The sequence below is a fragment of the Amphiura filiformis genome, chromosome 17 (assembly GCF_039555335.1).
Source record: "Amphiura filiformis chromosome 17, Afil_fr2py, whole genome shotgun sequence".
In the NCBI taxonomy this organism is placed as follows: Eukaryota; Metazoa; Echinodermata; class Ophiuroidea; order Amphilepidida; family Amphiuridae; genus Amphiura; species Amphiura filiformis.
In genome coordinates this window covers 28,331,969-28,356,420 of record NC_092644.1, presented here as the reverse complement: position 1 = coordinate 28,356,420, position 24,452 = coordinate 28,331,969, and the positions used below count along the sequence as shown (strand labels likewise).

General features: G+C 35.7%; 1 protein-coding gene across 1 annotated transcript; it reads right to left on the bottom strand.

The window, feature by feature from the left end:
• Positions 1-364: 364 nt before the first annotated feature.
• Positions 365-24,241, bottom strand: LOC140137562 (uncharacterized). Its single transcript, XM_072159276.1, has 17 exons — positions 23,905-24,241; positions 22,992-23,172; positions 20,007-20,137; positions 18,366-18,561; positions 15,248-15,444; positions 14,923-15,001; positions 12,293-12,482; positions 10,684-10,833; positions 8,254-8,450; positions 7,358-7,424; positions 6,539-6,735; positions 6,020-6,089; positions 5,567-5,635; positions 4,845-4,909; positions 2,687-2,765; positions 2,090-2,163; positions 365-1,192 (listed from the first exon to the last, which is right to left on the bottom strand). Exons 1-17 carry the CDS (start codon positions 24,099-24,101, stop codon positions 365-367), a joined length of 2,967 nt encoding a protein of 988 aa, XP_072015377.1. The 5' UTR covers positions 24,102-24,241.
• Between the last annotated feature and the right edge of the window lie 211 nt (positions 24,242-24,452).

Genomic DNA, 24,452 nt, shown 5'->3' with positions numbered 1-24,452 from the left:
ATCAACTCCACCATGATGTCCATATGGGTCATGCTTCTTCATGGGACTTTTCATCTTACTATGATAGTATTTAGTCATACCATGATGAATTTTCTGTCCTTTATGATGGTCACCTCTGTTATTTAATTCAAAAGTTGAATGCACTTTTTTATTTGGTACTGTAGTTCTTGGTCTCACTTCTTCATGCATGATTTGACCGTTTGTTCCCAGTGTAAACCGACCAAATTCCGGATGATACACAGTCATCGGTTCTAGGTGATGATCAGTTTTCTTGCTCCCTTTGAGGCATCTGCCACTTTATTATCTTTTGTACTTTGAGCGGGATTAAATCCACTCAATTCAAAATCAGGATCGTCATATATAGCTAGACTTCTCTGAAGTTGCTGTGCAATAGTATCTTGAGCACATCTGCGGCGTGTTGTTTAGTCGTTTTACCACGTGGTGAATCTTGTTTCAGACTTGATAAAAGTTTATCAAGTTTCTTTGCCTCTCTTTCTAGCTCGCTTGTCTTATTGTTAAATTTGGTTACTGATGCTTGTTTTCTTGGGTTTCTGCTTCCACTATATAAGTTATCAACAGCGCCCTCCTTGACATTAGCTATAGGCACTCCTTTCATATCCGTCACAGGGATAAATACATTAGTTGATAACCTTTGTGACGAAGACAAAGTTTGCGCATACAATGTCCGCTGTGATGAAGACAAAGTTTGCGAATACAAAGTTGATTCAAAATCTGCATCATCTACACTATCAAGGGTCACATCACCATCAAAATGACCTTTTTGACCCTTGACCTCTTTGTGACCTTGTACAGGTGCGCTACTAGTTTTGATTTTAACGCTGATAGGAAATGAGGACATCGCATCCTCATCATCGCCTAAAGATGTTGCAACACCGGAATCGGATTTAGTTCTTCGTTGTTCCCCTGAGTAAGTTGTAGATGTATCACCGACAGTTGATGCTGATACCGTCCTGTTTTTGTTTCTTAAACTAACTTCATATTCATTGGAATTCAGGTGTCTATGTCTATCCTGCATCTTGTCTGTCAGTACTTTTTCATTACGTTCATAGCCTGAGATTGCATCAGATCCTGGCCACCTATCTTCTTCGTCTTCAGAATCTGATGATGTTGCAGAAGATGACATCTTGATGGGGTCTTCTTTTAGAGCTGTGATGGCTCCAAGCTTCTTGGTCTGTAAAGAAAAGAAATCATTACATTACATTGTATCTTAAAGAATGGACTATTCCAGTTGAAATCCATACACCCCCTATGGAAGGCATGACCTTACTCTTTCACACAGGGAGTGTGAATTTCAAATGGGGTTACCTGAATGGATAACTCCCATTTGAAATCTACACCCCAGGGAGATTAGGGTGATATCTTCCATAGTGGGTGTACAGATTCAACTAGTATAGCATAATATGTAACAATTCATTACCGTTTTCAATCAAATCAATGACAATAACTCCTTTATTCAAACAGTACCTGCAGCACATCACATGTAGTGAAACTTCCAACATATTGCAACCAAATACCTCAGGCAAAAGTCATTTCCCTAGGAACTATATAACTGGATATGGCTATCTGAACTCATTTATCCATCTGGGTTATGCACTATCTATGGTTATTATGATAACCTGTTTTTGTGTTTTTCACACAAAAATATATCTTTTTGTAAACATACTTGAGGCTGTTCACTTATCAAAATGGTCAAGTGATTTATCTTGGTGATTTCATTTTGAAGACCTGATAGTACTAAATGAATATTAACTCAAAGTTAGGCACAACATCTAATTTGGTTCTAATCATAATTAGGATAGAATGAAATGAACAAAACTTGTTTACAACTTTACGTCTTCAGATGCGCGTACTGCAAGCATGTGTGAGTACTACCCGCTAGCTAGGTCTATGCATACAGCGTGCTACATATGAGCACCTCTACAAGTGTTTTATATGTTATCAATACTCATGATGATACAGGGTCATCTATGGCCTGATAAACGACACCCGAAATCATGCGATTGTCCAATCAGATTATGTGTCTATGAGCCATTCCCACTGAATAATAAGAATGAATCATATATCTTACCTTTCTCCTGTCAACAGTTCCTGTTGATTTCCTTCTGTGTTTGGATTTGGAAACTGAGCTCATTGAACTCATAGCTGTAGAAAATGAAAAATTAATGTGATGTGATTTTGTTGTTGTGAATTTGGGAAATTCTTTAACAAACTTCTTCCCTCCCTTCCCCACCCATCACTTATATATTTTTCCTGACATTGAAAGTAGATTCGAAGACTAAATATCAGAATCAACTTTTACAGAGAAAGAATACGGTATTTTTATCTAATGGTCCCTGTCAGCATGAACATCCCTATATTTACATATTGGAAGCATAGGCTAACAGCTATACAGTCAAGACTTTATTACAGTAATGGAAGAGATTCCTTTGTATTAATTTTGATTACAGCTGTAAAACAATAATTGTAAATTATTAAATATCTATATCTTAAATCTGTCATTCTGATCCACAGTTTTGGAATTCACACAGTAAAAATCGGACACACTGGATATTTTCAGCATTTGTTTCAAGGGCCAAAGGAGGGAGGTCTAATGAACTGATATCTGAACAGGTGCTGAATTTATGCTAGAATGTCAAATATAGGTCAGCTGTTTAATAACACTTACCTGAGAGTGGTCTTGGTACAGATTCTCCAATTTCTGCTGTTGAATTTGGCGATGAACTTCTAATACTTTTACTGTGCTTCTGTAAGAGGTACAAAATGTGTAAATATGATGAATTCTAAACCAATTCTCACATGTAAACTGGTACACAAATACATCAACATTAAAGAAACTGGAAAGAAAGAAAGAAAGAAAGAAAGAAAGAAAGAAAGAAAGAAAGAAAGAAAGAAAGAAAGAAAGAAAGAAAAAAAAAAGAAAAAAGAAAGAAAAAAAAAGAAAGAAAGATACAAAGAAAGAAAGAAGAAACATACAAAAAGGAAGGAAGGAAAAAACAAAGAAAGAAAGAAAGAAAGACAGAAAGAAAGAAAGAAAGAAAGAAAGAAAGAAAGAAAAGAAAGAAAGAAAGAAAGAAAGAAAGAAAGAAAGAAAGAAAGAAAGAAAGAAAGAAAGACAGAAAGGAAGAAAGGAAGGAAGGATAGATGGAAGAAAGGAACAAACAAAAGAAGAAAGGAAGGAAGGAAGGAAGGAAGAGAAAGAAAAAAGAAAGAAACAAATAAAGAAAGAAACAAACAAAGAAAGAAACAAAGAAAGATACAAAGAAAGAAAAACAAAAATATTACTACAACTACCACAAGTTGTAGTCATAAAAACATGCTTCCAATGATAACAATGTTACACCATAAAAACAAAAATAATGCTGAACCAATGATCATCAATTTGCATGCAATACTACTTACCAGGACCAGTGGTTTCAGAAAGCAGTCCTTTGTTATGCATGATTTGAGTATTCATTATTAAAAGAAAAAATCAATTCTTATTTTAGCTACTAACAACTTGATTTATGTTTGTTAACTTTCAAAGTAGGAAGAAATAATCCAACTTAAATCTGAAATTGTCATTGCTTTTGAGTTGAGAACGCTTATACTATAATAGTCCACATGGCTTCCTCTAGACAGTAGCATCCATGTGATATACAGGGTGAGTCAAAAAAACTGCAATAGAGCAAAGAATCGATATTTATGTAAGAACCAAATCGAACTTTCCCAATATTGAAAGATTCTATAAATGCTACACTCAATGGCCACCTTCTGTGAAAATATAAAGTGAATCGCAACTACCGTTTAATTTTGATGAGTCCTTTTGTTGCGATACCCAATTTCGTTATTTGTCCACGAGGTACCATGTATTTTGAATGAGAGCACACAGTGCTTGGTAAAGGCACCATATCTGAAACTGACTTTAACTTAAATAAGGTTGATTTTATGTTATTTTAATTTCTTTTTTCTGTTCAAACAAACTTTCTAACATTACTTTAAGTCCTTCATACCTCACTCGACTCCAACTCCAGTTTTTAAAAATCCCAATATGTCCAACTTACTGGATATTTTGTAATTCACTCCATTTCAATTTGCGCATTTCATTTTGACATTTGAAAACCATACCTGGAAATTTGTATGTTTTTGATAGAGAATAAACATCTTTAAAGTAAAGGTAAAATGAAAATAACAACAAATAATGTTTCTTCTCCTTAAACAAGACCAAGTGCAATAACACTTTGGGTGCTCCATTTTATTATAATGACAATGAGGTTAAGAAAATGGCAGTTGTTCCAAATCTACCTTACACAGAGTGGGCTGACATTCAAATTTTAGATGTCTCTTGGACAAACATTAAAATTGGGTAGCGCTATAAAATGTGTTATAAAAACAAAACAGTAAATGCTAATTCCTTAATTTTTACACACAAGGTCAATGATGGATATACTATATACAAAATGTTTTCATACCTAAAAAGTTCAACTCGGTTCTTAAGTAAAAATGGATTCTTTTCTCTATTGCACTTTTTTTTACTCACCCTGTACATGCATGATCAAAGTTGGTGTATATCTGGGGTGCAGTCACTTTGTGCAAGGCAGCCACGTAGCGTGCTACAAAAGCACTGCCTTTGTGTGTGTGCCACACATGGATGCTGTTGTCTTGAGAAAGCCAAATGGAACATAACGTGTATGAAGCAGAATGACCGTTCAAGTCCAGGCTCCCACTAGCTTAGTGAACTGTTTTGAATCCCATTAATTTAGCAAACCGTGTTGACACACTCAGATTGACAGAATAGGCTATATGATGAGTAGCTCAAATTACCACATGTATTTATTTTGACTTACTGTTGGAGATGTGATGCTTCTCTTACTGCGACCTTGTTTGGATCCTGTTTTGTCTTTATGTTTGTCTAGAAAGAATTAAAAAAAGAAGAAAAACAATTTCAACTTTAAGGTTAATGCAATAAAACCGGTAGCAGTTAAACTAAACTGCAATCAGTATATACTCCAATAATCATCAATAATATCACCGACTAAAATGAAATACCAATGATAAGGTCAGTCAATATTTTACTGCAATGTAAACTTATCGCTGTCTTTTGTTGCAGTATATTAAATCCACTGCATTGTTCTGAAGCACTATCCAGCATTGCACCAATGGAGTGCAGTGAATTGTGATGCCACATAGCAACAAACATGGCTACCCATGATGGCGATCATGTTACACCACAAGCTGCCGATGTTACTCACCAGCCATGCTAATTAGCTTATTTATTAGCCTGGGAGCTAATTTTCTACCTACTGGCTAGCATGGTATTGTTAATTTCCATCCCTTTTAGCATCGTTTAAAGCCCAAACACGGAACAGGGGTTCTGATTGGCTAATTGAATCACATTGTCATCACATCAACATCTCATTCAATGAACAAGCTACATAGCATCGTATGACCCAGGTGTGGGCCTAGTTCATTTTATGTGATAATCAGGAAGAGCAGTCAGGCAGTCACAGTGGTTGAAGGACCTTGCATGCTTGCCAAGTACTATAACATTTATCAACATGCTAATTACCTTGTGCATCTTGTTCTACTGTTTTTGATGGGTGCGAAAAGAAAATTGGAGCTGTAGACTGGACTTTATCTGTAAAAAAATACAAGAAATACAACTTTTTTGAAAGATGTTATTAATATTATGATTATTTGTAACCCCAAATAAGGGAATGGAAAGGTCTTCTTTTCATACTATTCCTCCAATGAGTGCAGGAAGCTTAATGAATTAAAAAATGATTCAGTTCAGATCTATTTTTTTTAGATCAATAATTTTTTAGGTTCGCAAGAGAGGTAGATCGGGACGAGGGGCCTAACCAAATTACTTTTTTTAGGTATCACAATTGATTAAAATTTTGCATGGAAGAATCACATTAACTGCAACATGCTGTTATTTTCTCACTCTTCCTGGACTTGCTCTCTCTCTATTTTACGATTACTTTACAATTAGTTTACTTTTATACAAGTTGTGACTCACATTCTGCTTTTGGTGTCCTCTTCTTTGCCGGTTCACTTTCACACTTGCCTTCACTGGTTACAGCTATAACCTGCAATAATGTCAAACATTGTGTAAAGTGTGATTATAAGTTGACTTCTGATAGATAATACTTAAACATTACTAACCACTTATGGCTCACACCAAAATATTGAAAGAAGCTAACACCCTCTGTCCATATTTTTAACAAAACTGGATGTCGGTTAAAAATAACATCAATGTTTTTAAGATTGTACAATAAATGTAATCAACATTTTTAACTCCTCACTCTCAATAAAAATAGTATTAATTTTTCATTTGGCTTCATTAATCTTTTAGTTGTTCTATTAGATACAGTAGAGATTAATTGGATTGGGATACATTTAGCTGCTCACAATAGCCCCCCTAATACACATTGGCAGAGGAAGGCTGATAATATAAAACCCAAAAGGCAGCAAAAATCTTTGCTGAGGCTTGACCTCACAGGTGTATGTACAACAAAAAATAATCAAACGAACTCACTGTAAATGTATAGTCAGTGTGTTCATTGAGTCTGCAAGCTGTGAAATTGAGATCTACTCCTGAGTATATCACCTTCCCATTCTGAGTAAGATCAAACCGGTGAAACCGACCCAAAGGGAATTCTGGGTAGGCCCAGGTCACATGGATCTGGTTGCGTCCTCGCACTGTCAGGCTGGGTTTCGCTGGTGCATGCTTGCCTAAATGTAACAAAAACAAACAAAAAGAAATTCTTTGAGTAAGTAACATGGAACAGAAAGACAATTTTAAAGGTAATGGTTTTATATGCCTATGTTCATTGAATAAAAATGTAAGCACGTGACAATAAGCTTCAAAATGATATCAAAATTATATACATAGCATCAATACTTTTCAAGATATGGATAACTTACTAAATGATTTTGCCGAACTGCTAATCTGAGTAATGGGCTAATTAGTTTCCTGTTTTACACAGGATTGATTAGGGATTATCATAGTTTAACTGTCAATTATTGATTAAATAAACATCTTTTTAATTAGTACTGTCAAGGATTTAAAAGTCCACATAGTCCCAAGGCCAAAAACCATGAAATTAAGAATTTCAAAATTTGACTTTTTTTTATGGGAATGTCATCTTTAAAGGCCTATAATTAAAAAACATGCCTGGTGACTTATTCCGGGTTTTGTTGGAGCTGGTCACATTTTCATCTCACATAATACAAACCAGGAACCAATTGTATAAGTTTCTTAAGAGTTTACAAATGTGCGCAATAAAACACACATACGAATTTTGATATGTAAACAAACAATGCCAGATTTCTTATTACTTTCCTAAACACTTACCTAAATCAGTTGTGGTAACATTGAGTTTTGTCTTTGGCCCCTTGCCTTTATAATTATAAGCACAAACCTGAAACAAGATAAAGAAAAGTAGAAATTATGTATATAGTTGCTTTATCTACTTTATGTGAATGGATTAGGTAAATCAGTTGTAATATAGTGAGTTGTCTTTGGCCCATTGCCTTTCTGATTGTAAGCACAAACCTGAAATAAAATATAATGATAAGTCACAGAATTAGAGACAGAGAACCGGGACTCAACTGCCATCTTGATAGAGGCATGGAGCAAAAATTGGGGGTATTCGGTTTGCCTCGGAATACGTTCGAGGCAATGCAAGCGCGACATGGATGATGGGTGCATTTGAGAGATGCACAGAGATGTGACCTGCACACGATACCAAGACGCTAATGATGAGAGGCAGAATTGTTTTCGTTCGTCTCCGTGCACCGTCGGCAAGGACCCGAATATCCCCAATTTTCTCCCCATAGCTGACGGCGCGATTGTACGTGGCGGTATAGGGAGTCCCGGTTCTCTTTCTCTAATTCTGTGTGATAAGTACAAGTTATGTCCCATCACGATAAAAGTAAGTATGGGACAATTTTGTGTTTTGGAAATATGAAGCAAAACATAGGATTTTGTAGGATTTATTAAATATTTTGCACACAACCTATATTAAAATGCTTTATTTAACTAATAGATTGTACTTATTCAGATAATGGAAAAATGTAAACAAGTTTATGGTTTAATGGTGTAAAACAACGGAAGACAAAACAGGTGTCCCATACTTCCTTTTTGATATGGTGGTTTTCCCAAAATATCCTATATTCTATCTTCAAAGATCCTAAAAAAATTCCTTTTTCAAAATGAGGATTTCTCCTGAGCCCTAAGAATATACTTACATAGAAATCATAACTTGTATCTGGTGTGAGCCCACTCACAATGCAGCTTAGTTCACTGGTACTCTCTACCTGATGTTTGCCATTGTATACATAGTATCCCTTAAGTGCTCCATTGTCAAATTCAGGGGGTGACCATCCCAGTTTGACTTGGGATGTTGTGACCTGTAGGGCACGTATTGCTTCTGGTGCATCTGGGGCTGTGATAATACAAATGGGTGATAATATCGAATATTAATATATGTGGTGTCAAATTTCTTGCTTAATGATTTAGCGTTCAATAATAAATTTATTTAATTTTAAATTTAAATCACGAGGTTTGAATTATCAGAACTGATTCTTGACTGTGACCGGCGGTATGATGAGCAAAACGAGTTGGCTGTCAAATTTTATTTGATCACACGCCTTGTGTTAGATCATGCCTTGCTGGATTTCACTGAGAAGAATGATATTATTTCTTGTGAGCAGCATGAGTTTCAGAAGAAGTGTTTGTGTACTACTCAATTACTCAATTACTTGAGTGCATTTCCGACTGGACAAAAGCCTACGAGGATAAAACCCGTGGTGGAACTGATGTTATATACCTAAATTTCATTATATACCTAGATAGCATTCGATTCCATGCCTCACCAAAGACTCATCTATAAAGTTCATCAACTGAGAATCAGACGGAATCTCCTTCAATGGATCAAGGCCTTTCTGATTGGAAGACGGCAGCGTGTTATTCTTAGAAATGGTTCCTCATCATGGAGAGATGTCATTAGCGGAGTACCACAGGGTACCATACTAGGGCCCATGCTCTTCTTACTTTTGTGAATGATATGCCTGATGTTGTTAAGTCTACAGCAAAAATGTTTGCAGACGATACAAAGATTTATAGGAACATAACTACTGTGGATGATTGCAGTGTGCTTCAGCAGGATTTGAACACCCTCTCTGCTTGGTCTCGTCTGTGGTTGCTTCGTTTTAACGCTACCAAATGTGTGTCACTTCCGTGCTGCGTTCAATTATGCTTATTCTCTCAATGGAACTTATCTCTGTGACGTTTCTGAGCAGAAAGACCTGGGTGTTCTTTTTAGTAATGACATGAAGCCTTCAAAACATATTCTAGGAATTTGAAAGCGAAATTTCACTAGGGAAAAAGTCCTCACATTATACGCGTCTATTATTAAACCTATCTTGGAATATGCCTCGGTCGTATGGAATCCGAGAACTAAACAAGATATTGATAGATTACAAAAAAGGTGCACAAGAGGTGTCTGTGACTCTGTCCGCCGGAAATTCATCTCCCTACATTAGAACTAAGAAGACAGGAAAGTGACTTAATTGAGACCTTCAAATACATGACAGGAAGGTACATTATACAAGACACCTGCTGATACGTTCTTTCAACTCCCCCATAGAAAAGGCTTGAGAGGTCACTCTCACAAAATTTTCAAGCAGGAGGCAAGGACGGAAGTCGCTTAGCAGTTTTTGGAAATAGAGTCATAAATGATTGGAACTCACTTCCACAAGATATTGTTTCTGCACCAAGTATTGCTACCTTTAGAGAGACGTTAAGGGCTCTTCTGTCTGGAACTATAGGAGTCTGTCTACCTACCAAGCAGGCATGAGACTGCACTTTCCTAAAAAAAACTGAAAAAACTGAAAATGCGCGTGAAATTGGGCAAAAAGTACCAAAAACAGGCTGAAATTAAATAAAGTTGCGGAAATTTTGACTATAAAAAAAACTGAATTCAGTTTTTAAACTGAAAATTCTCATGCCTGACCAAGTAACCAAGTAAGTAAGTAAGTAACCACATAATTTGAAACCTGTTCCCACAAAATGAGAAAAAAATTGTACATATTTGTTTTTAAAAGGGCATTTCGTGATCCACAGCCTCATCCCCCTTACTTTTCTCAAAAAAAGTTGAGATTTTTATATCACTGGAAACCTCTGGCTACATAATGTTTATATACAATTAATACAAAATATTTCTTGCAGATTAATTCGTTTAGCAATATCGTGAAATTTGAATTTCGTTCTGGTGCACCAGAACGAAATTACAACGCATTGTCTATGGAGCAGTGTAATACACATAATCATGCATAACTCATGACGCATAAAATCGGAATCAACTGAAATTTTGGGAATAGGTTTTTTTCGTGGATATCTAATGAAAAATGACATAAATAGAGGATGCTAGGATCACGAAATACTCCTTTAAATCATGAAGATTCATATTCTCTGAATCATAATGATATATAACTTGCCAGGATAGCTACCTTACTTGGTGTTCAAAAGTCAATATTTCAAGAAGAATGCTTTTGTTTTCTATTGTTTTCTAGCATGTTCAATCAACTACGGTATATCTCCTTTTCTTCCCTTTTTTGACTTTCCTCTCATTTTGTAACAATGGGTCATATTTGTGTCTCATTTCCAATATAACTCACCAGACTCTTCAGTTGTTGCTGTTACAAAGTCACTCATTGGACTATCATCCTGCTCTGTAAACACTTGGATCTTGAAGTTATATGGCATATTGGGTCTTAATCTGGTCACTGTAAAATCAAGCTCCTTGCCTTCATAGATCTTACTTGCACCTGGGTGAGGAATTCAACAGGTATTAAAGTAATAACACTAATATCACATTTGATTTATCAAATTATTATCGATAACACAACCGATTCTCTGATGTGTAATTCTTACTTCTCATTACATTATGTTTTATTTTTAATTGAGTTTCCATGATTTAAGGGGGTACTACACCCCTGCCCAATTTTGTGCCTATTTTTGCATTTTCCCCCAAAATTATAGCGCATTGGTGACAAGTAAGATATGTATATTATAGGGGCAAGGACTACAACTACTACACTGGAAATTTTATTTCAACACAGACAACAATTGTGGAGTTACAGTAAAAAAAGAGGGAAAACCAATATTTGATCAATAAATCAATAACTACTTGACTTGAGTTGCTGAATTTTCAGTGCAGTAGTTGTAGTCCTTGCCCCTATAATATCCATATCTTACTTGTCACCAATGTGCTATAATTTTTGAGAAAAATGCAAAAATAGGCACAAAATTGGCCAGGGTGTAGTACCCCCTTAAAGTTCACAAAAATATATTGTGTTCCAGAAAACAATCTATTTCACTCAAGAATGGACAACAGCTTGAAGTGATGAAGTATAGTACAGTCCAACCTTTTTCTTATCCCACCATGATGGAACCAATCATTGACTGGATATGTGAAAAATTTGGACAAGTCAATTATGTGCAATTCAGTATTTTGTCTGAAGTGCTTGGAACAACAAAACATTAAAAAGGGGAAAAAAAAAGGTAAATTTTCATGGGAAAATTTTCTGGACAAGTGACCAATGCGTATCAATGTGAGTGTAACCTAAAGCCTGATCCCTGACACCCGGCAGTGACCTCGCTATTCAAGTCTTAGGTATTTTGAATTAGATTAGTATTTTTGGCCTCAGTTTTGATAGAAATTTGTGCATTGCAAAATTATTGAAAATTATGCGATCTTAATTTCTTCACAATATCATGAAAACGTTATTTCAAAAATATTTACATACGGAAAGAAATATCTATCTACGGAAACTCTTGTTATAACATTATTAACTTCCGACAAGTAACTTATTTTGCATCCAAGGAGAAATTCTCCCTATTCAAATACATTGGAAGACCACATGTCCAGAAAATTTTCCCGTGAAAATTTTCCTATTAATCTTGACTGTCAATATGGGGTAAATAATAATTATCTAATATCTCTGATGTATGCAACATATATATTTGTGCTTCTAAATGCTTCAAAGCAAAAAATAGGTGTTAAATTTTGAATTTTGAATTTTTTTAAATTTAAAAAGCATCAAAACATATTTTTCTGTGAAGATTACACAACCGGATATATCAAATATCAGTTCCTTTCTCAAACATGCTCATACATGTATATCAGTACATAGTTCTTTAACCCCGATTATGCTTCCATCTGCAAAAATTGACCTTTGAGTTTATTGCTACTGGAGATGAGATTGGCTCATAGGTAAATCTTACCCATAAATAACCTGTATTTGGCTTCCATGCCACTCCTAAGCTTAGGTGGGTCCCAATGCACGTGGATTTCTTGAGCACCCTTGACTTCTAGCACTGGTGGGTCTGGTTGTTCTAACTTCTTCAGTAAAGCAAGGGTCAAGTCTACTTCTTCTTTAAGCTCCTGATGAGGGTGATATTGCTCATGGATTTCCTAAAATAACAAGAATAATAATGTATGTTTATCAAAGTCTGAGCAATCTCCTCTCTGTCAGAGCTTGAGATCCACCAGACAGTACATATTTTGTAGGAGTAAAAAAAGAAGAAGACATCTATACCATTTTCATCCTGATGTGGCAGTGATGTCAGTGCTAGGTGCAGCCTGAAATCGCCAGTGCTCACTTAAAGCACTGACATACACCCCCCCCACACACACACACCTGCTTAAAGACGCCTCATAGATGCGTGAGCAATACAGCTGCCTCAACGCGTTGATGTGCCTGCCACATTGGGAGGCAAATGGTAAATAGAAACATGTTTTTTCTTCTTATTTCTTTTTAGTAACATTTTGCACACAAATTGAATTATTGTCAATATGGTCCATATTTTGTGACACATTTGAATAACAATTTAAATTACTTTGATACCATGTTTACAGAACATTCCATAAGTGAATTAACTTCACAAGGCTTTAAGTGTCTGTAAGTAATACAGTAATAAAAGGACATTTGAAAAAAAAAACAAGAAAGAGGAGAGAAATTATAAGATTTTTAAGTAACACATTGCTTATTTTTTTAAACAGTTTTTCTTTCTACAAAATCTTACACGGCACTCTGGCAAGACCAATGGTAGCTAAGCACATGAAAATTTTCAATTTTAATAAATGCCTAAATGAGGTTTATTTGGGCAGTTGCGGCACCAGGGGGGCATGTGGCAATTTTGTGCCAATTTAAATAAAAAACCCTTTAAAAGGGTTAAGCAGCGTCAAAGGAAATCTTTGAAATTTTGGAATCTGTGATGAATTTTTTTGTAAGGGGGGGGTAGATGTTTTACTGTTGTATTTTATTACTTTTTAAACAATTTTGGAACTCAACATGTCCGATGTTTAGGATCTTAATACTGTCATATGATTATTCTTTGTGTTTATGTGTTAACTTCATGTAGCGGGTAATAGGCCAACGGGTTAAAGTAACTAAATGAAACGGGCACGAAACAAAGAAGGAACGGAACTAATCAGGAAATGTAAGAAAACAATAAGCTAAAATAATAAGAACAGAATTAAATAAAAAACATGGAAACGGGAAATCACAAGCAAATAAACAAAGAAGCTAAAGGGAAATGTAAGAAAGAACAGATTTAGAAAATAATGGGAGCGGGTTAAATAAATAAATAACATGGAAGCGGAAATCACAAGCTAAGCAGAAGAAACTAATAAAGAAAATGTAAGAAGAGACAGATTTAGATAAATAAAATGTACCTTTTCAATAATTCTACCTGTTCTGTAATTCTTCCTGTTATAGTGAACGCTCCCGTTTACTCATCTAGCTGGTTTATATAAATCTGTCTCTTCTTACATTTTCTTTTTTTAGTTTCTTCTGCTTAGCTTGTCATGCTTGTGATTTTCCGTTTCCATGTTATTTATTTATTTAACCCCGTTCCCACCTGTTCTTATTATTTTAGCTTCTTTTTTTCTTATATTTCCTGATTAGTTTCTTTCCTTCTTTTTTGTTGTTGTTTTGTTCCCGTTTCACTTTAACCCGTTGGCCTATAACTACTGGTACCTTTTTTTGTCCTCATTTTAATTGTATTTATCATTATAGTACCGCTTCATGTTGTTTATATATCTTTTCCCCGTATTTATTACGTCCTCTCTTAGCGTGTCTGCGGACGTGCAAGCGTTATCATAATCCCGTGACCCGTCCATGTAGGCCTACCTTTTTGTCATTTATTTTTCTTTCTTTCCGTATTATCATGTCCACAGGTCTCTGGCTCATGCAAGTCGCGTGGCTCTGCGCCCGTTCTGCACGCGCGCATTGGCGTAATCGCATCGTGATCGTAGCGTTAGCGTATCGTAGCGTGCGTATCATAGCGTAGCGGCTACCATGACTATCCTACAGTTGGAAAATCATCATACAGGTGGTCTCACCTTAGTTAACCTCTACTTACACTGTCAATACATACTACAAACCGGCCAACCCTTGCACAGACTGTTAAAAAGACAAACTATGCTTATTCTCTTTCTCAGTCATGTACTGCCATGCAAATCAAACTCATAACAAAATACAGCATGTGCATGCGCCTAACCTGTAATATTCTAGGCTCATTTGAGCTCGATTATCGTAATGTATTTTGAATGGTGTATCAACGAAAGTTGAGGAATATCACCTAATCGTATGCAAGCCATTTCAGTGAAATTAAATAGGGAAGCATCGCCTGCGGCGCTTCTTCAAAAAAAAAAAAATTTGCCCCCCACTGAAATTCACTTTGTCCCCCCATGCTCCTTCCCCTGAAAAAAATTCCTAGTATCGCCACTGGATTTGGGTCTGAAACAGGTCAAGTGGAAGGTATACACATCACAAATTTTGGTCAGTATTTTGAGTATTTTGCGTAATTCCACTGGTTAAAAGATCAATGTTACAATTCTGTTACTTTACCTTCAATGGAGGTATCACTCCTGGATGTCCTCTGAGTCTTAAGCAGCCCTTTCTTTTACTTGCCAATGTGCGTAGTGTCCTATGATTGGTGCAAAAACAAAGCGAGACAATTATTTAAAAAAAATTAACATGCAAATTTGAAAAACAATATGTTACACTATGATTACCTTTGCATGAAATAAGTTAATTTCAGTTTCTAGACTGAAGTTTTAGTGACATTTTAAATTCTAAAACTTTTTACATTTTTCTACAGAAACTTGGTGACTCTAATTTAATATGCTATCTTCTCTCGTAACTATTTATAAAGACTTTTCTTTAAACTTACATGGCTGCAAACCATCCCGTCTCTGAGTCTTCATTACTGAGTTGTTCTCCAAGTCGTATCAACATCAGCTCTGAGTGTCTATGAGTTAAGAGCCTGTCATGTCCTTCGTCACTTCCAGCAAGACAGCTGAGGGCGTAGCATGCATTCTTGCCACACCCTGGATCCTTACTAGACAACATGTTACATAGGCTGGTGATCTGAAACAAATAACAATGACATAGGATTATAATTTTGTTGATATACAAATGTATGACTTAGACAGTGAAAACTTAGGGCTCTATACTGAAATGCCAATACTCAGGAAGGTGTGTGGAACCCATGTGCTTTCCTAGTTTAAGAATTCTTTTTCAGGGCATGAGTAAATCAAGGGTGATTATAAACACATGGACAAACACTCATCAGAGTCACATTTTCCCGGGATGTGTGAGTTGTGTGATGATACAGATACAGACCACTACTTGCACATAATCATGATAATAAAAGTATCAATTGTAGTTCATCATTATAGGCTCTATAACCAGATGTTTGATAGGCCTGACACATCAATATATTTACGACCACAATTTTTTTTGGGTATGCTAATTGGGAGGTGATTTCAGGCTCTATCTGGCTTCGTCAGTGCTGTGTCAGGAATTTCAGTAACATGCATGGTAAGTGCTGAATTACCTTTTAGATACTCAAGGTGCTTTAACAAAAACCAAAAAAAAAAACCCAACATAATCTAATAAAAGCAAATTCTTCACAGAACTACCAAGCATCTATATATATGATAAAATCAGAAGTCTGCCACTTGGGAAAGCTGTCAGAGAGTAAAACATCAAAAACAAGCAAACTCCTTCCTTCTTCTACAACCGATTGGTTATACACTGTATAGTGGGGCATTTTTACTAGGTTTTTATTTTTTAGCTTTTTGCGCTTAATTTCGGAACCGCTTATTTTAATAAAACCTACAAATATATTTTTAAATGAAACTGCAAGCTGTTTGCAAAAAAAATACCTTAGGGGTACTACACCCTCGATAAATTTAGTGTCTATTTTTGCATTTTTCTCAAAACTGATAACACACTGGTTACAAAATTTATGTATATTATAGGGGCAAGGAATCCAAATACTACACTGGAATTTTAGTAACCAAAGACAAGCGTTAATTATTTATGATAAGAAATAAGGTACCGCCAAGATGTACCTCGTTTCCTATCATATATACTGAACTGCTTGTCTTGAGTCACTGAAATTTCAGTGTAGTAATTGGATTCTTTGCCCCAATAATATACATAAATTTTGTTACCAGTGTGTTATTATTTTTTGAGAAAAATGCAAAAATAGTCCCAAATTTACCACAGGGGTGTAGTACCCCCTTAAAAAACGCTAAAATATCTCACTATACAGTATGCATCTGATCATACAGGTCTGCACTCAGCAATGTATCATGCAATTTAATATACAAATAACTTTGGGTGCTATCTACTATTGGAATTGAACTCCAATTGTACATGCATGCATGTGTGAACAAACACACATGCATGTTTGAACAAAAACACATTGTATGGTACATGAACTGAAGTAAGAAGGCCAAAGTAGGCAATTTTGAATGGCAGTAATTATGTTACTGCTGAAAGGTAACACACTTGGTTCCAAATTTGGGAGCTTTTACAATGGCAATTTTCTTGTATTTCATTTTCTTATTTTTTTAATTTTTTTACTCCCTTTGCCAGTATATATCTCAATTTCACAATGACCCACATTTGACCTTGTTGGATTAGTTCATGTCATATAGTAAATATTTAGGTTAAAACAACAAAACAGGAGAAGAGAAAAATCATTAGCTATAATAGTAAAACCGGTTCTTAGTTGAACTGAATCAAAATAACAACTTTACAAACAAACCAAAACAATGACTAAGTCCCATGATTGATTCTGAGTAAACTCCTTCTTCTTATAAAGCACTACTTCCAGAACCATCTTCTAATATAGGACTAATCTTTCTATTAGTTTGTTATCTAACTTCAGTAAAACATATGTTGCTATCCTCCACAACTAACCAATGCTAAGAAAATGAGAGGGGACTTCAAGCCAAATGGGTCAATTTGCATTGACTATTATAGGCCTAGTCTATTATATGACTGCATGATCACTGCCAATGTTGCAAAAAGGTAAAATTTCAACGGTGTCTGCAGACATTTGTTTGCAAAATTAAACTGAATTAAGACATCGATACTTTTTCTTCTAAAAGCCTTTCCTACTTTAAAAAAAAGAATTTTGTCATAATTTTCTTGTAAAATATGGGTAAACTAAAAATTCATCAAAATGTACTAAAGTCAACTGCAATAGCAACAGTCATTTTGACTTTAGGGAATGATCAGTGTGTCACCTTTGGATACAGAGTTGACCCACCAGGGCTTGAAGTTATTTTGCTGTGTTGCAAAAGATCTTCTTTACACAGGGATAAATTAAAAATATAACATAATATCATAAATTGAGCAGTATCTTTAGGATTTTTAAAGGTGAAAATAAACATTATCATTTCTCAGTGGAATCATGCATTCAAAAGAATCTTGGGTTACCTGTTTTCCCACTCCATGATTGCTATATGATGATAATTAAGATGAAAACTTGTTAGTTTTAAATGATAAGTATGTGATCATTTTAAATCAGGATGAGTAGGCCTATCCCTAGCCTACTGTATTGTTTGAGAGCTGACTCCTATATGGACTATGCAACTTTAAAACAGCCTCTCTTTTTGCATAATGAATTATTGTGACCGAATGCAATGATACGTGATGCTATATATTGGACAAAATGAGTAAAAAAATAAGGCTACACATACATTTCGCAAATTTTAAAAAAAAAATTTCGGAAAAAGCATTTCGGAGAACTAAGTTGTGGATCCTATATTGTATGTATCTTCTGACTCTGTCCCAAAGCCTTAATTGATAATATACAATACCATTTGGTTAGCATGTTCATTAAAACAAAACAACAACAAAAATGATTTCTATTTAATTTTTTTATCATTCAAATCACGGTGTCCGGCTGTAACAAAAGAAATATTCATTCTTCTGTATGTTTCCTTGTATTTCTGTGCAAAGACTCTACCATGACACATAACAATTCTTACCATTTTATTAGCATCTTTATGATGAAGCAACCTTTTTCTCCCATCATCCAAATCACACAACCTCCCTATAGCAAAAGCAGCATTCATTCCTCTCCCAGCCTCATCAATACCTAGAGAATCTATCAATTTTGTGATCACTGTCTGGGAATGATGGTGGTCCAGTAGTCGACGACTTCCTTCTTCGGCTATGGACAGCCTGTGTGAGTAAAATGTGAGTTACTGCCATTTTAACTGTGTGTGGCATAACACTTTGATTGAATTGTTTTTAAAGAAGACCAAGATTAGAAACTGAGTGAGAGAGAGAGAGAAAATCCAGATAATTTGGGGTTCTTAATCTGGGAGGAGTACACTCAAGTATGAGAGTACACACATCATGCATGAACAATTTTCCACTGTGAGTCTTGCCATATACCGTACTGACGCGAGTATAGTCCCACCTTCGAGTAAAGTCCCACCCCTAAATTTTCGACCAAATTTGGACCTAGACCTAAATGCTAGGATCATTCATGGTTGACCTAAAAAAAAAAAAAAAAATTGAATTTTGCACGAAGTTTTGTGTTTTTAATATGAAAATTGATACTTTGTTTTCATGTCATTAATGATATCAAAATGCATTGCATTTGAATGTCCAGGGACACTCCAAAGCCGAAAAAAATAAATAACTTAATTTTTTTTTTAAATTCGAGTATAGTCCCACCCCCCAATTTTGACAAATGTTCACCCAAAAACGGGGTGGGACCAGTGTCCGAAATAAGGAAAATATTGAGGTTATCCCGAGGATAACTTAAGCGTGAATTCGGCTTGTCCTCAATACATTTTGGTTGTCCCCAAAATGTGTCATACTTTTGGAGGTAAAATATAGTGGTTGTCCAGGGGATAAGTACATAGCTCAATATGGTTGTCCCCAGTGATTTTTGGACAAGAGGACAAGAGGATAAGTGCTTATTTCGAACACTGGGTGGGACTATACTCGAGTCAGTACGGTACAAGCCTTGAAATTAGTGGGCGCGGGGAGCAAATTTGCTCTCGTAAAGCCATCAATTGCTCCTGGTCCTTGTTAAATTAACATGAACCAGGAGCAATTTTCTGAAAGAAATTGCTCCTGGTTCTAATTTTGCCCTTGATGCAATAGTGCTGTATGCTGTATTGTATATGCAGAAAAGGATTTACTATTTCAAAATTTGCTCCTGTTTCTTTAGAAATTGCTCCTGGTTCTTGTAAAATCCCAGTGAACCAGGAGCAACGTTCAAAAACAAATTGCTCCTGGTTCCAGTTTGCTTATTTCAAGGCTTGGTACGGTATATATATTTTTGCCCCAGGCAAGTTTCTGGCCCAAATATGTATATCCTTTATTTTTGGACTCAATTTACAAGAACTACCTGAAATAAGTTGACCAAGTTCAGAAAATCTACTGTTTCATGAAAATTGCTGCTTTTGGACCTTTAATTGTGTCACACGCATAACCTGTCTGATAATGAAAAACATCTCCTTTTAAATGCTTTTGATCATGCACCTGTAGTACTGTTATACCCGAGTGCTCCCCTGAACTGTGAACACTTGTTTCAACCTGCAATAAACATGCAAGGCACATGCATCAGGATTAAAGCCCTTGCCATTGCCAAGAATTTCATTTCTTCCTACCTTGCTAAGACGAGTGCAGCATTACTGGCAGTCCACATATTACTGGATGTCAACAATTCAGTCACTCTTCCGATGGTGATATCAACACATGATTCCCTGAGCATCCATTCACGACCTGCATCACTCTCAGCCTAGAAATACAAATAATTGGTGAGCCAAGAGGTCAGGATTAGGGTTTAGTAATTGGGATGCTCCCAATGAGGTAAATCATAGAGTATACAGAATCCAACATGTTTGTGCGTAATGTACCTCTGGATTATTTCGCTATGCACCTGACAAACTTTGATTCAAAGTTGTTGGTTGTTTGTTTTCTGTGTGTATAATGTGTTTGGCCATCTGAGAGGGGGGGAGGCAATTTTTACCACATATTCATGGAGTGCCTTTTACATAAAATGCTCTAAAAAGGCTTACAAAACAGTACGGAAACATTTTTAAAAATATGCATGTTTTCCTGCTCGCAATATAAACAGTAAGCCAAAGAATTAAGGTACCAGTTATGTTCACCCCTGTATATCCTAAACAAAGATATGTCATAATTGGAACTAAAAAAAAAAAAGTAGCCAATAACTCGAATTTAAGACCTCATTCTTTGAAATTGTTCAAGAAATAAAGACACAACAATCCCAAAACTCAAAGAAGATTAAAAAACTTGCAGTTTGCTTCATATTGCATGCCCTGTACACAAGTGTTATCGATCAAGAGAACTAGCACCATGCTTACATTAATTAGCACATTAAAACTAACGTCATGCTTTCATAGATTAGAGCACAAATGTGCAACTTTTGATTTTGTTTCTTCCTAAGGTTTTAGATCACTGTTTAAATTTTTAACCAATTTCAACAAGGTCTTAAATAAGAGCTAAAAAGTACAGGTATTGGCTGTTTGTTTTAATTTTGAAATTTTGTCTTTGTTTAAGATATAAACTGGTACCTTAATTCTTCTATTTAAGGTTTGTGAATTGGGATCCCAAAAATTTGGCATGTGCAAGGGGGGAGGGGCTTTGTAGGCCGAAGGGGGGGAGAGCAGTTTTGGCAGGCCAAGAGGGGAGCATGGGGGGCTCATAATTATTGCACAGCCTCTTAAAAGTGTGAAAATTCATAATGCGCCAAATGGTCTCATTCCAGTGACACAGCTCCGTTATACCTCCATTCAGCAATTCTTAACCTTGTAAAGTTGTGGGGTATGAGGTTTTTGTACCCCATGTAATCAAAGGTCATTCTATGAATGTTCATATAAATTGAGGTTAAAGAACTGTGTCAAGATAGATGAGCATGTTCAGGATACCAGTGTTTGCATCAAGGGAGGCGGAACGATTTTGAAAGAGGGGGGGGGGCAGTAATTTATGACTGTTTAAAATTGAATTAAGGGCGTACTACACCCATATATTGGTTTGATTGGTCTAAATAAATATTTTTTCATTTATAGCTAGGCGATATATGCACGGATCATGTGAAATAAAAAAAATATGAAAAAAAGAAGAAAAACAGCGCTTTTAAACAATAGTAGTAAGTCATTTTAGCCCTATATATATTTTGTTTACTGTATCCTAGTTACTCAGATGCGTGTTTCATAACAAACCATGATTTATTCTATTCAGCATGTTCAAGTAGGGTACATGAATAGAATACATTAAATCCTTTGTTATACTCTCTATAGAAAATCTAGTGGTGCATGCAAAATATATAAACACTTACACAATGGATGTATAGTCATTAGTCAATAATATTATAATGTGTTGTTAGGAGAAGAAAAGGCTATTAGGTCACCGTATGTCAGGTTATAGGTCAATTGGTTCAGGTCAAATTTAAGCATCAATTTTGAATACACATGTGAGAGTTTGTGATATCATAATGAGGAATAATTTTGATATTCTGTCTTTAACTGGATATATATCGAGAAGTGCAAGGTGGATATACTAATATACCTTGGGATGTAAATGGTGAGTACACTTTAGAATGCCTAGTTGCGATGGATTTCACAAATAAATATAAAATAGTTACCAAAATCACAAACGTTAAGCTTACGGAAAACTACCCAATATGGTGGTATAGGTGACAAGAAACACAATTTTTTCAACATTGCTGTAGTATGGTTGTGGTAACCTGTTACCTGTGGCTTAATTAAGTTTCAGTGAAATAATGTCGCAAGTTAAAAATACAAAATATAGCTCAACATTGAAAATAGAAGCATTTTAACCAGTTCCTTTTTGATAGTTGTGGAGCACCAAGTTCATGAAGTCATAAAAGAAATCAGGAACCACTTATTCCCATTTTACATATCAACTTTATTTCCCTAACGTGTTAGCAACACATATCCAAAATTTTAACGAAATCCGTTGATAGTAAGCTTTCCAAAATGAAGTGAATTTAAAATAATCATCAGTGATGTACCACCTTTTGGCTTCTACTTTTAAAAGCATGTAAGCTACGTTGATACCGATGCCACCAATAAAACGAGAAGATTTGCCCCTTCATTTTGCATACCACTTTGTCCATTTTTTTTTTGTAATTTCTTCACAAAATGCAAAAAATGCAAAAAAAAATCAATGGGTGTAGTACCCCCTTAATGTTAGCGAAGCGGACATCCCGGAGTGCTTGCGTGATGCAGGGGGTAGTCTGAGTGGGGATGTGCCCCCCTCAGAAGTGAGAAACTTTTGGAAAATGAAGGCCCAATTGAAGCCATATGATGGGCCATTTTGGTACTATTATTGTGTACAATTTTAGTTTGAAAAGGCCAAAAATGAAGCGATTCGTGGACAAGTCTTACGTGTAGGCGCGAAATTTAGGTTAATTTTTGTGATTGAAAGTTTGAAATTGAAACAGTATTTTTCTTGTATAAATCTTGGCCCGGATAGCGGGATTGTTGGTTGATTTAATGTATTAGACCCACACTGGGTTTGATTAAAAGTGGGGGGGGGTCACACCCAGTCGAAAAAGTGAGGGCCCCCGATTCTGCCGCCTTTGGTTTGCATAGGCCTATACTTACCAATGTGCCTAGAGTTCCTGCAGCATTCATTACAGATTCTGTATCATCATATTCCAGCATAGTGGTCAAGTCTGCTAGGATATTATGCGGATGTTCACCATTAATCAGTGACATCACTCTGGACTGACCATGTCCATGCTCTGCTAGAGTTCCAAAGATGTATGCAGAATTCCCAGCCACTCTGAAATGTATGAAATGAGTTTGCTAATAGTTTTATTGAAATTTCAAGGACCAACTTGGTGTCCCACAGGAGATCATTTCTTCTGTGATGATTCTGTGTCTTGATTTCTTCAAGTTCAACTTGCACAGTGTTTGATTTTCATCTATTTTTTTGTGTAGCAAAAACTGCTACTCACTTTCAAAATTGTGAGTACCGGTAGCAATTATTTTCACCATATTTTGTGGATTTTTTTGTATACCTTTTACCATCGCCAAACATTCCTTCTTTCAGACGAATTCATGCCATAAGTCATAACTCTATCTATCATCTTTTTTCTCCCTTCTTGGCCAGATATCGATATATTCATTTATTTTTTTGTGTACCAAGATAAGATTTGAGTAGCAATTCCAAAATTGTGAGTAGCATTTTGTTATGCTAATGAATCCAGGTAAATCGAACACTGAACTTGCAAAAGCGACGTCATTTTTGCCATCAGCGATTTGAATCGATTGATCGGATCGACGATCTGGAAATGTAAGTAAACACTGAACTTCGAGCATGCGTGAGAATTGCTTTTCTGCAAAAGCGATCGAGTGTAAAATTCAGCTTAAATAAGGCGTTGAGATTTGAGAAGTAGGGTTCTACAAAAGTACAATTCATGACTCTCTTGAAAGGTGAGTTTGAACTTGAACTTGAAAGTTCAACATAAAATTAAAAGTTAGGATCAAGTTAATTGGCTTAGGCTTAGCATACCTGCAATTTTCGGATGACAGCATTCGCACCAGGGCCCACATAAAGTCTTCTGCTCCAAAGTGGGAGAGAAAGGCACCAATAGTGTGATTCTTATCCTTATGCAAATCATCCACCATCATTTCCAGGGCCGAGTTTGCGTGTGGCCCCTTCTTCATCAGCCGCGGAAAGTAATCAATTTTCCGCCAATTTAAACTCATTTTGATACTTATTTCTATCTATTCACATAGCTAAGAAGTTGATGTACACATATTTACTACAAATAACTGTCTAAATTGTTGATTACATGGTAAAAATCTGAGTTATTTTTACGCCCATATTTGCCCCTGTGTGGTCACTATGCAAATTGTTGACATTATCAACTGCTTGACCTTTGCACTCAGTTGAAAACGGACCCCCTAAGCTTTTTGAAAGTAGAAATTTTGTCATTTATTAATTATATTTTATTGCATTTTTTGTTAATAAAATTTTATTTAAGTGCATATTTATTGTTGTGGAATGTGTTTTAAACATTGAAGTGTATGATTCAGATCAGAAAAACATTGGGCACT